This window comes from Chinchilla lanigera, unplaced genomic scaffold, assembly GCF_000276665.1.
Source record: "Chinchilla lanigera isolate Chin_1 unplaced genomic scaffold, ChiLan1.0 scaffold00006, whole genome shotgun sequence".
In the NCBI taxonomy this organism is placed as follows: Eukaryota; Metazoa; Chordata; class Mammalia; order Rodentia; family Chinchillidae; genus Chinchilla; species Chinchilla lanigera.
In genome coordinates, this window is record NW_004955407.1 from 25,474,473 (window position 1) to 25,491,385 (window position 16,913).

A 16,913-nucleotide genomic window follows, 5' to 3' on the forward strand; every position below is an offset into this window, starting at 1 on the left:
ATGAAGGACTCAGCGCAAAGCCCAGCGCATATTAACTACTTAGATAACACCAGATTCCATTTACAAACACGTGCCATTTGCAGAAAGCTGTTTACTGCACTCCTGTTTTAAATAGTTGAAAAATGTAAACAACAAATATAGTATGACCTTACTTATTGTGTTGAAATTGTATCTGTATACGTACATGTAGGAAAAAGAAAACATGATGAAGTACTGCAACTGTGGAGCAGGAAAGGAAGGGTTGTTTCTATATGAAATTTTTATTGTGAGCAACATAAAAATTTTTTTACCCTTTGGAGAAAACAAAAAGCAAAGATTACTATCAATCTTGGGGACAGGAACAGTTAATTTCTGTAAGTACACACAGATATTATATTAAAATCTTTTATTTTAAGTTACTGTACACATTTAAATTTTTAAAAGTTTTTAGGTAGATGCACTTTCCTCTGTTGGTTTAGTTTGATCTTCAGTTACCTGTAAAAACATGAACAGCTTTATTTCTCTAATAAATACTTTCAATTTTACCCCTTAGCCACCAGCTTAATTCCTCCCACAGTCCTGTTATGACAACATTTTGTCTTTTTCCTTCAACAATAATTATTATAACAGTAATAACTAGAAGCTTGATTAGCGTACAGTCATGGGAAGTTAGGGTGAGATGGAAGAATACACTAGATCAAGTTATACAGGACAGCTATCTGAAAAAGTAAGGTGAAGGAGAATACTTAGCCTATGATATAATGATGCTGTAGTCAAGAAATATAATCAGTCCTACTTGTGAAATACAATGCTAAGACAGAATTAACTACAGACACATAAATATTCAAATCCAGTGTTACAGAGTATTTACACAATTACTATTAAGAGTCAAGGCAGCTTTAAAAATCTGACAAATTATAATCTTTTAAGTGTACATTAAGTTTATTAAAAAACTGTCCTAAGACGTAGTTAATACCAATACAATAATTAAAATCTAGTACTATTATACAGTAATAGTCTCATTTCCATTCAAGTTCTACAATGTTATTTCCATGCTATTAACAAAATCAAAAGAGAGTTACCAAATTACAACTCTACTTTTGCCAGTATAGCTCCGGGATAAACAAACAGTCACAACACTAACTTGGCTACTGAGTCAAGATACTACCCCCCCATCCCCTTGGTTGTTGTTAATTTTAATGAAAATTTCTGCACAGAAAGAAGAAAATACTTACCATTTTCCGAGATCTTTCTAATAGCTTATCCCATATGGTAAAATGTGCCTGAATAGAAAAGATTTGTTGAGAATCAAAGCAGAAAAGTTAAAAAGGATTGCGTTCTTATATAGCTTTTTAAAGAAAACAAGTAAATAAAAAGCTAGAAGCACTGATGTGACTAACTGGTTATAAAAATGAAATTACTAGGGAAAACAGGTACTGCATACACAGAACAATTGCTCTATTGGCATTTAAGGAAAAAAGACTAAGCACAGAAAACATCGTTCTTCCTCTTTTATTCCTTTCCATCATTTCCATCATAAAAGACATTCTTCCTAACGGAAGGTAAAAATGTGTCCCACTTTGCCAAAGTCTGCAATTCTTTCTCTAAACAGCCAATTTCAATGTACTAGAGGTTATTCTTTAAATCCTAAGCTATCACAAGAGGTTCATTAGGAACTACTTGTGACATCTTCACTCTGAAACTGGCAGACCCAGAGGATTTAGCAAATTGCAAGAATAAACAGAAACAATAAAGACCACAGAAAAATGATAGAGCCAATTTCTTCAATTCTTAAGTCTTATGTAGCAAAGGATTATCAGAATTCATTAGTGAAAATGGTAAAGTGACAATGACCATATCAATTTCATTAAGCAACTGAAGGCAATATTGAGGCATACGGATGATCCAGGGACTATTTCAGAATAAGCTCAGACAACCTGAAACAAAATTACTATCTATGTGCAAATCCTTCTAGAGAAAGCCCAGTATGGTACGTTTACCCTACTCAGCCAGAATGAACAGCTGGAGCAGAGACCAAGGCAGGCAGGGCCAGAAAATGCAGGCCTTTGTGAAACAGGGTAAGGGGTTGGGACTTATCCAATATGGAAGAAGAACAGGCCCTGAGTCATGAATATATCATTAAAATTAGGGGAAGGACATGCCAAACGTTAGGTCAAAGGTACTCTAGAAAGGTCTTACCAATATGCATTCCAATGTCCCCTCAATGCACCCTCATCCTAATCTAAAAAGTAAAAGTAGTATCTCAATTTGATTTTATGTTTTTAACAATTGTTCCTTTTGTGAATTAGCTTTTATATCCTAGGCAAATTTGTTTTTAATCATAAACTCAAGTTTACAAAATATTAATGGCACACAACTTAAGGAAAATTAAAATTTATATCCTTCAAGCTGGTATAAAATCCAATCTACAATCTCATCCCAAATCGCAAAAACCTAGAACTTTACCCTTTACTTACTCTTAAGTGAACAGGTAAGGACAGGCCCTGGAATCTTCTAACAAGACGTGGCTGAGTGGGTTGAAGGCTATGAACTGCTGACACTTCATACTGGAAACAAACGCTCGTTCGTGGAATAAGAGGACCCTCACTCACATCAATGAAGTCTCCGATTCTGATTTGATTTAAAAGGTAAACAAACAAAACCTCAACATCAAATCATTTTTGATTGGTTAGAAAAGAAATTACTCTCTTTGCCACTATGTCCCACTCAAGAACAATCTTATGGCTCCATTCTATCTGTAACAACCCCTGGCATACAGCCTCAAGTTAAATTGCTAAACTTTGAAAATCACACCAAGTGAACCCTTCTCTTAATCAACGTTTAGGTAAGTTTAAAGTTTTGAAGAGTCATGGAATACATCATGCTACTGATGACAGCTAACTGTCTAACACTGAAAACCTACAATCTTGCAATAACCTGTTACAGTGGCTTAGAATTCAGTACTCAGGACAGCTGGTGTCCTGAAATAAAGAGCAGTTTCAAGAGGAAACAAAGTTATGTCCAAGTGAAGAAAATATAGCTGAGAAAATAGATTCAGGCCATAAAGTCATTTTTATATAAGGCATTGTACTTGGATTTGCTCCATATAGAAGAATGTTGACATAAGCAGCGGACCTTTCTCACCCATGAATCAGACAGTATATTCCTTTTTTTTTTAACTTTAAAGAGTAAAATAAGGATAACATAATAATAGGGGGAGCTTACCAAATTACAGACAAAGTGCTAGGAAATTATCAATGGTTATTGTTCTACATATTGTTATATGCAAGATAGTTTCTCAGGACAGACAGTATATTCCAATTCAACTTTGATGTAACATAAAGTAGTAATCTCTAATTAGTGTTCATATTCTTGTTCAAAGTACTATCATGTTGAATTTATGTAACAATAAATATCTCCCATAATTTCAAAACTAACTCTTAAAAATTTCGATTTTAAACATCATTTTTCAACTCTCAAAATGAATAAAAATAATAAAATGAAGACCAGAAAGCACAACTGTTCCTAAAGATAATTAAAGTTTCCTTTTACTGCTATGTCAAAAAATTGAACATAGCACCAGAAAACAAGATAGTAAGAACAATAAAATACAGTAAAAACTCATCTATTTCAGTCATAGACTTCTCTAAGGTAACAATAATGCTAAACTTCACTGTAAATTAGCATATCAGCCATTGTGGGGGAGTTTATTTACCTGTGTAGCTTGACTGTTCTCTCAGGGTTCTGAGATGCCTTCTCTTCTATAAAATCTATTTTGTACCTAAAAAGCAGTGTAGAAAAAAAATTTTAACTCTAAATATATTTTTTAAAAAAAGTGTCTAAGACGCCTCACTTTCTCCTCTTCAGCTGTGGTTTCACTTGGAGCTGCCCATCCTCACCGCCCTAGAACTCCACACCAAAGTTAGCAGGGCCTGCTTGGGGCCGACCCAATGGGCGCTTTTCAGTCCGCGTTTTCTTCATACCACAGCTCACCGCTGCTTTGCACAGAGCGCTTTCCACAGGCCGGAGGCATTCCCTCCCACAGCCTATTTATCTCCCAGCCACTCTTGCTCTCCTCCACCCTCTAAGGATTCCATCCTGGACACTCTTTTCACACTAAGCACCCCCTCCAGGCTAACTCCTTGATCGACAAGCTTTAGCTCCTACTTACACAGTTGTATCTTCTCTGCCTCTAACTCACCTAGCTCTTCCATGTCCCGAACTGTGTATCCAAAACCTTTCTATACACTCACTAGGCTGGTCCACAAATACCTTAATCCTCCAAAGTTCCACACTAAACAGATTATTTCCTTCTTTTCACACTAAACTTGTTCTTATTCCGAAATGTCCTATCAGTATGACTCCACCAAACAACCACGTCCAAGTGAAACAGCAGGGCCATTTCCTCCTTTTACACCATACCTCTTCTCATCGCATTAAATTCACCCCCAAGGCCTATCAATTCTACAGCCTAATATCTCTCAAATCTGTCAGTTCTGTCAGGATAACTGACAGCACAAGTCGAGCTGCAGAGCCCACATTCAGATCAGGACTCTACTACTCACTATGAAGAACCTTGTCTGTTTAGCCCAGCACGCTAAACAAGTACAAGTGTGCACATACATGTGACCACATCTGCGTGAGCACAATGGCAGGCCATGGGCAGGAAGCACTAGTTCATCAAAAACATCCACTGACGGCCATCCCGTCTGCCACAGTCCCCATGCGTTACATAGCGGGCCAATGCCCTCAATACTGTCTCTCCTGATGCACCCCCAAGAGATACTTTTGTCCCCTGTGAGCCAAAACTTCTAAAGGTTCCCGCCTTTCCCTCTAAAACAGAGAGGCTCAATCACTAACTCACCACCACAGCCCAACACTCTTCGTCCTCCAGAACTGTCTTCTTCATCCTGCCACATGACAGCTAAATTTATCTAAGTCCCAGAAGTCCCCACCAGACTTGAATATTTACGTGGAGTAAAGTGAAATTTCAACATATAGAGAATGGCCACTGATATAGCTCAGCGGCACAACACCTGCCTGGAAAGTGCAAGGTCCTGAGTTCAATTCCTGGTACCAAAAATATATACAAGTAAAGAGAGAGAGGGAGAATGGAAGTTGAAAGTATACTGTCCAGTAATATAACTATGGAGCATTTTAATGTGCATAGTCCTACGTAAAGTATGCCTTAAATGTAAAATACATACCAGATTCTGAGGACTTACTATGAAAAAGAATACAAGACAGCATCAGCAATTTTTAATATTGATCATATGTTGAAATTATATTTTAAATATATTGCTTAAATAAAATTTCTTATTACAGTTAATTATACCTTTCTTTTGACTTTTAAATGTAGTACTACACATTTTAAAATTATATTCATGGCTCATATATATATTTTTTTTTTGAAAATTCTTTTTTATTTTAAATAGAATAAAAAAGCATTACAATGATACAGAATTTCAAAACAAGATGGTAGGAAATCAATAGTGGTTGTCATATTGCATATTATCTTCAGAGTTGTTGCTCAGATTACCAGGTATGGCTCATATATTTCTGTTAGAGAGCATATGCCTAGACTTTTGTCAGAAAGTGATTTGATGAGTTGATAATCCAAGGAATTTTTTAATCAATACTGTAAATGGTGCTTTGATTCTACGGCACTACCAGTACTTTACAATGATATATTTCTACTCATTTCTTAGTACGTTGCTTCCAGGATATACTGCAAAATGCTTTGGTATACCCTACACTTCAGTGAGTAAATTTTTTCCCAACTCTTCTCCAAACAGCTGAATACAGTGTACTTTTCTCAGCATGTAAATAACTGTCTTATGGAAGAATATTGTGAGCCATACTCCTTTGAGGAACGCCAGGCAATATGAGCAGAGAAGACTCTATGAACTAATTCAAGAACATACTTATGACTATCCCTATGAAACTATCTCTATGCAAATTTATGATTCAATTTCTATATACCTAAAAGAAATTCTTTTTTTTTTGGTTTTTGGTTTTTTTCTGGTACCGGGGATTGAACTCATGACTTTGCACTTGCTGGGCAGGCGCTGTGCCACTAAGCTAAATCCCCAGCCCCCCTAAAAAAAATTCTTACATATAAGCTTTAACAATTTGCAAGTGTGTATTTTGGCTTCAGACTACAGTACTTATGTTTCTAAGTAGTACTAATTTTCTATTAGATTAATATTAAAATTTAGTTTATATTCTTACAACTAGTAGCAGAAGGTGAACTAGACATTCTCTGATTGGAAAAGAGAATTGAGAAGCAGGTAGGATTTAAAATGCTGACAAAAGGGCTGGGGATTTAGCTCAGCGGCAAAGCACCTGCCTGGCAAGCGCAAGGTCGTGAGTTTGGTTCCCAGTACCAGAGAAAAACCCCCCAAAAAATAAATAAATAAATAAAATGCTGACAAAGAAAACTCCATCAAATAGATTTATATATATTTTAATTTATATGCAGAAGACTAAGACCTAACCACGTACACATTTTCCTCTGCTGTCAACTCCAACTGCTTGCATTTTCAATCTTATCCTTTCCAGTTAGAGTGGAAGAATGGAACAGAAAGGCTGGCAAGTGAGCAAAATAATACAGCACTCTAGTATGTTATCGCTTCGGCATGGACAGTAAAAGGGGAAGCACACTACTATGTTGATATAAAGTGAAGAGCTGGCCTAGAAAACAGAGAAATCAAAGTGTGGAAATTGCTAACTGTGAGGGGATCATTTTTTAAATTAAAATCAACAATAAGATAAACAAAAGAGAACAGACTAGTGTAGAAAAAGGGATCTCAGAGAAGAAAACAAAATGGTATATGTACCTCAAGTATAAAAATCCTAAAAAGCTAAGTTTTTGTCATTACACATAATACTGAGAGGTTTAAGCTTGCTTTAAATTAAGCTAACACTTACTTGTTGTGTTGAAATATTTCTAATGCCACTTTTGCTTCAACTTCCAGAGTTTCAAATGGCAGATCTTTGTAAATTAAAGCATGAGCATCTTTTGTGAAGGAACGTAGGTTCTCCTTAAAAATGAAAAGTATTAACCTTTAGTGATTTACCTAACACCATGTCTTCATAAGTCAGATAAAGTTGTAGGCTTAGTACTGTGTATCCAACTAAAAGGCGAAAAGCAAATTTGTTGGAAGAGTAAGTTACTAATTTGCAATAACTGAATATTTAGACCACATACATCTCCCACTCTGTAAGCTATAAAGCTTGTAATTTACCTAAAATTGGAATATTATTATCCAGGTGTGGTGGCACATACCTGTTATCCTGACAATGTGGGAGGCTGAGGCAGGGAGATAGCAAGTTCAAGCCCAGCCCAGGCAACTTGGTAAAATGAGACTCTGTCCCAAAATTTTAAAAAAATTTTAAAAGGCTGCAGGTATAGTTCAGTGCAAAGGCAAAGGCAGAATCCTCAGTAATGTAAAAATATTATTGTCCTGCATTAATAGCAGTTATTATAGCCAGGTATGGTGGCACACATCAGCAATCCCAGGACTCAGGAGGCTAAGGCAGGAGGACCGCCATGAGTTCAAGGCCAGCCTGAGCTACACAATGAGACACTGTCTCAAAAAAAAAAATGTATTAAAGATAAGCTTACAAATAATTTTAATGAAACATTTCATCCAAATTATATAGGCTTATATTTATTAAAAACTACAATGTAACAAAATAAAAATGCTAGTAAATAGCAAGACATAAAATGTGTTTACACTAAGACAGTTTATTCAATGAAAGGAGAATAAAATTATTGTTTTCATAACTAAGAAAGGTTCAATAGAAATGCTGAATCATCACTGGTCTTGTACAAAATAAAGCATATGCTCAGTATTATAAATTTCTGTTTAGTTCATGTTTAATTGTTTGATCAATCATATATGCCTATATCTGGTTATCTGAGTAACCAATTTGCAGATAACAATATGTAATACAACAACCATTGTTAATTTCCTATCACCTTGTTAGAAATTCTGTATCACTTTTTTATTGTTTTTGTGTTGTTCTATATCTTTGTGTTTGTTAATGTTTCTGTTCTTTTCTCTTTAAAATAAAAAAATTTGTTTAATGATCAATTTTACATAATTACAATAATTAATAATATACACTATGTTTTTGAGATTTTAAATAAAAATGTATAATTCAATTTCATATTATAAATTGTTACTAATATAGAAAAGGTCAAGTACTACTACTTAATAATTTTCGTAATAAGATTTCATAAGCTTCTCATTAGATATTTTCACATGAAAGGACTTTTCCATCTTAATGGGATAACGCAATACTTTAAAAATCTGTACTTGTGGATAATACAAGCACCATTCAACGTAATTCTTCCCTGCTTTCCCTGCGTCACCCACCCAATGCATGGAGCCTCTATCAGCTAGGACATTTTTTTTTAAAAGTTTTATGTTAAAAAAAGGAAAAAAAGAGGCAGCAAGTTTCACTGATAACAGATCTTGATCTCAGTAGTTTTACTCTACTTCTAATAAAGTGAAAATCTGTTTTTAAATTTGGGACCACAATTGAAAAGGAAAAAGTTATACTGATAAGAACTCAGCATAACAACCAGAGCTCCTCTTCTCTCTGCCCCATCTCTCCTTCTTCTTCCCTCTCTCTTTCTCTCCATCCTTCCTGTTTCCCTCTTCTCCTCTTCTCCATGTGAAGTAAAGTGCAAGATTAAGAAGAAGTAACTTCCAAAGGCAGAATTTAAAGCTTGACCTTTCCTGACTCCAGAATCTTTGATTTTAATAACTACTAAATCTAAGATGTAACACTAAGAAAAAACACTACCAATTATAACCGTTAGTTGGTATGCACTATAAGATAATTCTATTTTCAGAAATATTGAAATGTAAAAAACAGTACAATGAAATTAGTAAAATGGTATGCTATATTTCCTCCCACTTTTTTGATCTCCAGACTCCCAAATTCATAACATACACTTTCACTTAATTAAGAATTAGGTCCAGAATCAACAAGTGGGATCTCATCCTACTGAAAAGTTTCTGCACATCTAAAGAAATCACTAGCAGAGTCAAAAGAAAACCCACAAACTTGGAAAAAATTTTAGCTGATTGTCCCTCAGACAAAGGGCTTCTATCTAGAACATATAAAGAATTAAAAAATTTCAGCCCCTCCAAATTCAAAGACCCAATCCAAAAATGGGCAGCTGAGATGAACACACATTTCTCAGACAAGGAGATACAAACGGCAAATAAATATATGAGAAAATGTTCAACATCATTAGTCATTCGAGAAATGCAAATTAAAACAACACTAAGATTCCACCTTACCCCAGTAAGAATGGCTAGCATTAAGAAATCAACCAATAACAAATGCTGGCGAGGCTGTGGAGAAATAGGAACCCTTCTCCATTGCTGGTGGGAATGCAGACTGGTGAAACCACTGTGGAAATCAGTTTGGAGATTCCTCCGAAAACTAGGTTTAGAGGTCCCATTCAACCCAGCTATCCCCCTGCTGGGTATTTTCCCAGAAGATCTAAAAACATCATATCACAGTGATATATGTGCACCTATGTTCATAGCAGCACAATTTGTAATTGCTAAAATGTGGAAGCAACCCAAATGTCCATCCACTGAGGATTGGATAAGAAAATTATGGTACTTTTATATAATGGAATATTACTCAGCTGTAAAGAAAGATAAACTCGAGTCCTTTATATTTAAATGGTCACAACTAGAGACCATACTCATAAGTGAAATAAATCAAACATACATGTGCAAGCACCGCATTGTGTCACTAGTGTAAAACTTGAAAGAGTTAATTCAAACTCGGAGGTATGATAGACACTGTGAAATGATAGGAAACCACCAAAGAGTAAAGGGCTTCTGGGATGTGGGAAAAGAGAAGGGAAAGAAGGAGAAATTTTGTATGTATATATATACAGGATAGATAACATGGTTGTTCTTCTATCTGCTGTTTCTATGCTGAAAGAAACTGTCAATGAGTCTTTGGTTGACCAGTATTGCATGTCTATATCTGTTTTCATGAGAAGCCACTTTGAAGATATCAATATGTAATACAACCACCATTGTTAATTCCCTACCACTTTGTTTGTAACTCTGTATTGTCTGTATTGTGCTTGTGATATGTTGTAAAATGTTGTATGTCTGTTAATGTTTCCCTCCTTTTATCCTTAAAATAAAATAAAAAAAAAAAGAATTAGGTCCATGCTCATCCTCCCCAATCATAACTAAGCCTCCAGGCTCGGTCTCTCATAACCATCAGTAACCCTACCTCCTAGACAACTGATGTGAACTGTCGGTGGTAGCCAGGTCCTCTTGCGACTCAAGTCTCTGACCAATAAGAAGCACCCTTATTATGAAGGCAGGCATTCACAAAGAGTTTATTTTGTTGCCATCTGTGTTAGCTTTTGCAGTTTATTCTTTACGTCATCCCCTTTCGCATAACCTTTGTGCGCAGAGGGATCTCTGAGCATGCAACACACTAAAATAATTTAAGGCAGTGCTTTTCAAACTGTGCTGTGGGGATTGAAATCGGTACGGATCTAATCCATCTGTCACCACATCAACCAAGAGTTACCCCAGCATCTTGAAAACCACTACCTTAAGAAAAGTTGGCACTTCAAGAAAAAGCCAAACAGGACATAAAAGACATCAGATATGTTGCTGCGAATACCCTCACCTTGAGTCTGTCTTAAATATATATGCTGAAAAAGCAACGACAGAAAGATAGGTAGGTAGATTCTTTTAAGTTCCTCAGTGTACAGTACATTCAACAACAGGGAAGGAATCATTTTCAGAGAAAGGTTAGACTACAAAATTAATATTCTACTTACTTTTGTTGGAATCCACTCATCCAGTCTCTTATCCAAAACGACATCATAGCAAAAGGCTCCGGCAATTACTGTAAATCCAACCAAAATAAAAAGCAAAGTCAAATCTGTTAGGGCAGGAGCTTACTCATTTGCAACATGAATATTTAGACCAGGAAATCAAGTTAGCAACCTCTCCCAACATTACAAATTATAAAACTGTTGCCACGATCCCAGCTGCTTACCAGAGCACTATCACCTCATTTCTTGAGCATCTTTCAGATATTTTTGGTGTATATACTTTAAAAAAAAAATAACCTATGTGATCCTAGTACACATAATGGTAAGAAATTGTAGTTCAACAAAATTACAAAATCTGTATCCTTCCACCTCATCGAAGTGGTATCCCTACCAGAATCACGGACACTTCCGGTGGAGCGGTAGCACCTGAGCACAGCAATTCCCAGCAATGTACTCAGGTGCCCATTTCCTTTGCCACATGTCCAGTGTAGAATTAAAGGTTCAAAATGGTAAGAAATCAGCACTGCGACACTAAAATTCTATGAAATCCATACTTAAAGAAATATTCCCACTAATTTGATTATTGACTTCTAAAAATTACTTCATTATTTCATAATAGGATGAATTTTGTTACCTATAATAAATGAAACACATAGAGTGGTAATTTATATTAGATAAAAATAGAAATGAATTCTGTATACCACCACAATTAGGTATCAAAATATTTAAGGAATACAGGAAGCGTCTCTAGTTACATATGTACATTACCAGGCACCTCTGGAGCTCTGACCAAACTGACCACATACTCGTCTTTGAATGCCCTCTCCACGACACAGCCCATCATCATGGCACAAGAGCGCCAGTAAGCCTGGAGGAAAAGTATACAAAAACATAACACAAAGATTCGCGAAGTTTCCACAACATTAAGTTAACTTTTGGCTTGGGCATGATTTTTCAAATATCTGTCCATTCTCAGCAGGGAGCAATAGCTACTATCAAGCTATGAGATGACCTCTCCCAACAACAGCAACAGCAAATACTAGCAATGCTTCTGTGCAACATATCAGATGTTCAAATTGGTATCAACAAATAGGTAGTTTTAGTATCTGACAGTGTTCACTTTTAACCCTGGATAAAGTTAAATTCTTAAGAAACGTGCTAAACTAAGATATATTAATATTTATTTATATACCATTTATAAATATGGTAACGAAAATTCAAGTCATAAGAATTATTTATGACTCTGCCCTATACCCAACATCACTCAAGTTACTCAAAGCAGCCTCCCCACCTACAGGGCCTTCACCTTCCTAGCACATTTTGATGCATGGACATGGCTGAGGCATCCATGAAATGCCCTTCTCAGAGACAAAAAGAGAAACGTAAGACTTCACCACACCTGACCACCTAACTCCCCTTACTGCCAACCCTCTACGCACTTGACCTTCTAAACTCTTCTCCACATGAGGACTACAGAAGTGGGTAATTTGGTTGCATATGGCAAAGACTGCTCCATTGTGTATTCTATAAAATCCCATTATATTTATAGAAATAAGTATAATCCTAGGCCTTAAAGACAAGGAGCAAAATATACTTCATCCATCCCACTTCATTAAATGTTTTTAAATGTTTTACTTTAGTCAGAACACCATGGTTCAAATCCAGATTCCATCACTTCCTGAACTAGTAACCTTGATCAAGCTGTGGAACCTCTGTGAGTTTACTTACAACAAAAATAAGGAGAACAGCACCCATTCTGGAGAGTTGGCATGCAGATTAAGTTAATAACTACCTATGTAAGTCATCTAGAACAGTGTCTGATATATAATAATTACTCGATGTTGCCTGCTAATATTACCATTTCTATCATTTCTTAAGTATTTCATTTCAACAAATATCTACTAAACACTATAGTATGTAAGTGAAGTACTAGGTCCAGTAAGGAAATGGTTACTAGCTTCACAGAACCAAGAATCAAACACTTTCAACAATTTATGTTACAACACAAAATTAAAATACTCTATCTAGAGACAGTGTTGCCACACTCTCAAAATTCTGACAAAGAGAAAGCTATCAGGCTGCACAAAGTAGACGGCATTTCAACTGAAGGAGAGATGATACACAAATTTCCTAAGGGAAAGAAAATGCTCAGCATTGACAGAGGAGCATCTATGAGAGCAAGGAGATGGTACAGCATAAACCGCTAATGTCCAGGGCTCTTGATGAGCACAGTACAGAAAGGATGAAGAGACAAGGCTGGGGGAAGGGGGCTCAGCAAAGAAGGCAGGCTGGGCACACTACCCGGAACCTGGCAGGATACGTGAACATTATCAGGCAGGGAAGTTCTTTAGGGGAAAGAAGCAATACTTTCAAGTCACTTAATAAAACTCTTAATAAAAAATGGGTGGAGAGAACAGAAGAGAATTTTTTTTTTAACCAGAAATCGAACTCAGGACCTTGTGCTTGCCAGGCAGGTGCTTATGCCACTGAGCTATATCCCCAGCCAGAAGAGAATTTTTAGAAGTTACTGAAATCACCCAGAGAGGACAGTTCAAGTAGCAGTAGTGGGAATGTAATCTCCAGCAACCTAGAGGAAGGTTATCAATAAATGTAAGCTGAGCAGTCATGAAAGTAAAAGGTAAGTCATACAGGTGCCTCAATCCCAAACAGAGAAGTAGATGCCACTGGTATCTTCTGAATTACAGTATCTTCTAATCTAACAAATAAAACACTGCCTATCTAGGACAGTGCAGCATATGATCTTCACCATATTTTTACATGCTATATACTACATACAAAATAGGTTTTAATAAAAACAGAAAAAACTGAGGGAGTTAGAAGGTAGAGACAAATACCTTATTCACTTCTGTTGGATCACAGTCTTTGAATGTAAGAAATTTAATTTCACAGGACTTGGTCAAAGGTTTATACATGTCCCAAGGTTGTCCATCCACAAGAGCCAGAATAGACTTCCTGCAGTACCATTCACTTAAATCTAGAAATTTAAAATTCATTGATGATCTACATCTAACAAAACCCAAAGTAAAAATTTAAACAATGCTTCATTAGGAAGTAAGATAATAAAAAAAGCAAAATTCTTGAGATTGTCTTTTGCAGTAGAAAAGTGTTATAACAAAAAACTACTTAACACATTCAAGGTATTATTGATTATGAACAAAATTACTCAAACCATTTATAAAAATCATTAAGGGTAAGTTTAGTTTGAAATTAAGTTGTCAATTATTAATGAAACAATCTGCCAAGAGCTACACTGAAATATTCAGAGAGCAGCAACATGGATATATTTAGATAGATGGACACAAAACTTAGAAGAAAAGGAAAACTATATTAATACACACCCACATTCATCTGTTCTAGATTGTTTGGGATTTTATTTCCAAACCATCTTACTCTCATGACATGGATTCAAATCAAATACTGTGGCTATCATTTTTTAATTAGGAATACAAATGCATATAAAAGTCATTTAGCTCTGGTCTGCTTTATGGCCCTAGAATATAGCTCTAACCCTGATGTCTTGCAAGTACACAGATACAAAAATATTCAAATAATAATGTCTAAATTATTAGCCACTACATAAACTCCACCCCTTAGTATTCCCAGAGCCTAGCACCAGGCCTAGAATATAACAGGTGCTAGATAAATATAGACTATAACAATACAGAGTACAGATAAAGACAGAAAACAGAATACTAGAATGTACCAGGTGCTGAATGACGGAAGGTATGAATGACAAGGAGAGATGATGCTGCAGGTACCTCAGAAACTACACCTCTACACATGATACGTATCATGCTTGGTGTTGATAACATCCTGAAGTTTCTCTTGTATACCTATCACATACAAGAGGTTTAAGAAATATTTAAAAATCAAATAAATAATAATCATAAGTGCTAACTCAAATGCCGAAGGAGAAGATTGAGAAGACATACACTCCTTAGCCCTTCTTAATTGCTAAAATTGCTGAATATTTAAAAGAAATCATTACTAAGCTTTCCAAAAATTTAAATAAAGCAGCTAGTCATGACATGTACTTTGGGGTACTTTCTAATTTAAATACTATCCTTTCTATCAAAGCTTCATCCAAATTGTTTGATCAAAATAATATGTATGGAGTTTTGATTTTCACACCAAAACACACACAGGGCACAATTATCTTTCTTAAGATATGAACAAAACAGGTGGTACATGTATGACTGTACCATCAGACGGCATAGGACAGTCCAATTGGTTGGTACAAGCCACGTGATGGGACAGTCAAGCATGTATGGCCCCATCGTGAACGTGTTAGTGAAACCTGAAAGGCAAACTACTCCAGCTATATCAAAGGACAAGTCCACCAGTAACAATGCATTCAAGTCTGGCCTTCTGCTTGACAGTATTTTAAGATGCTACACACAGCCAGATTCCAGGAAGGTCCAGGACAACAGAAGCACTACAGGCCAACCTTGCAATAACCATAGTATGTATCCTCCAGAAGTAAAGGAACAGTGAGCAGACAACAGAAAAGAGAACTTCTGAGAAGTTGGGGAAGCAATTACAGCATCTCCTCTGCAGCAGTTCTGCCACACAGCTCATGTAAAATGGTAAAAATTTTATCTTGATACTGTTACTTACGCATGGCACAACTGTAAGGAGTTGAAATGTTTTTATTCATAACAAAGACAGTGCCGGGGTCAGTTTTCCCAACATGTTTAACTTCAATCTTCTCAGTTCGGGGAGTTAATGATAACTGTCTTTTTTTCTCTTTATTAAAGAGATCATTCCGCATTTCTGTCATTTCAGTCAATGACAGCTGAGCAGCTGGCGAAGTTGCTACACATCCTGCAGAGAAGTTAAACATAAAGATAAAAAAATGAGTAACTTACTGTCCAAATCCCGCCCCACTGCGCTCCTTATAACTATCTTCCCTTAACAAGGAAAAAGAGTAAGAATCAACAGAACTTTGCATTCGTCAAAAATTCATTCAGAAGCAAAGTGAAACAACTTTCTAATAATAATAACTAAAATGTCAACAAGGGAGAACCGCAGCTAGATCAGACCCCTGCCACTACTTTGCTCGTTCACATCAGATCTGCTTCTCGCCGATTTCCTGTATGATATTCCGATCTGTGCTTTAGGACAAAAGTAACCAAGAAGCAAAGTCAAAACCAGAACAGAATCATTGGAAAGGGGAACGAAGTTGTCGGTTTGGAAGAGTCCTGGGGTAGGCCAAAAGACCTACAGTAAAGAGCAAGTCTGGTGCCCAAATTCTCAACATCTTAGGGTGGGAAGTGGTTTTTTAAATAACTGTGTTTATCAGTACATGGCTCCAGTACTTAGTAATTACGTTCACCGTGGGGAGTTGTACGTGTGCATAACACGCCTTAATTCTTCTGCCACCCCACCCGGCTCCGTCCCCAAATCAGATCTGACGAGGCAGTTACGAGTATCCCCAAGGGGAGATCCCAACATGTTTGAGGGACACGCGGGCTCCCTCCCAGCGGCACCAGAAGCTCCGCCCCGGCCCCCTCTCGCCCCTAGAACTGTCCTCTGACACCGCTACGGGGCGCAGCCACAGCCCGGGCAGAAAACGCTCCTCCTTCCTCGACCCGCCGGACCTCTTGGGTCCCCGCCAGGCCCCATCTGGGCAGTCACCGCTCTCTACGCTTGATTCTCCGTCCCCACGGCCCGCGGAAACTCACTCCGGCTGGCCCCACCGCTTGGAGTAACCCGCCAAAGCCTCAGTCCGCGAACAGCGGACGCCATCGCCTCCATGGCGGCCATGGGAACGGCAGCGCGCACGTCCTCAATTGTCCTCCTCCCCCCGGAAACCAGCAACGCGCTCCGAAGGTTCCCTAGCGCAGTTCCATTCCGGACCCTGCTCCGGGACTGCACGCCGCCAGTTGGGGGCGCGTGCGCGCTGCGCTGAAGATTTGTCCCTGGTCAGGGGATTTAGACCTGCCAGGTCTGCGGGGCGGTCGCGCAGCCACCTTGTGGGACCCGCGAGGGAGCAAGTGTCTCCTTTACAGGGGCAAATCCCCTGCACGCCATTGCCCTCTGCGGACGGGCCGAAAGCCTTGCTCCCTGC

The 16,913-nt window shown here is 37.4% G+C and overlaps 1 protein-coding gene across 2 annotated transcripts; it reads right to left on the reverse strand.

Annotated features, from left to right (window-relative positions):
- Positions 1–370: 370 nt before the first annotated feature.
- Mrpl39 (mitochondrial ribosomal protein L39) lies at positions 371–16,642 on the reverse strand. 2 transcript variants are annotated; one of them, XM_005375586.2, is made up of 10 exons: positions 16,528–16,642; positions 15,461–15,667; positions 13,678–13,817; positions 11,591–11,690; positions 10,826–10,893; positions 6,910–7,022; positions 3,695–3,760; positions 2,457–2,610; positions 1,215–1,262; positions 371–474 (listed from the first exon to the last, which is right to left on the reverse strand). In XM_005375586.2, the coding sequence occupies exons 1-10, from the start codon at positions 16,607–16,609 to the stop codon at positions 427–429; spliced, it is 1,026 nt and encodes a 341-aa protein (XP_005375643.1). In that variant the 5' UTR covers positions 16,610–16,642; the 3' UTR covers positions 371–426. The 2 variants fall into 2 exon arrangements, with proteins under 2 accessions (XP_005375643.1, XP_013359344.1); XM_013503890.1 differs by lacking the exon at positions 16,528–16,642 and adding an exon at positions 16,444–16,483.
- Positions 16,643–16,913: the final 271 nt, after the last annotated feature.

Excerpts from the sequence above, each read along its gene's own strand:
- Mrpl39 (XM_005375586.2), bottom strand. The coding sequence starts at position 16,609 with ATGGCCGCCATGGAGGCGATGGCGTCCGCTGTTCGCGGACTGAGGCTT. Across the intron at positions 7,023-10,825 it reads ATGAGTGGATTCCAACAAAA|GAGAACCTACGTTCCTTCAC; the intron begins GTAAGTAGAATA and ends TTCATTTTTAAG. Across the intron at positions 1,263-2,456 it reads CCTTACCTGTTCACTTAAGA|GCACATTTTACCATATGGGA; the intron begins GTAAGTAAAGGG and ends TTTTCTATTCAG.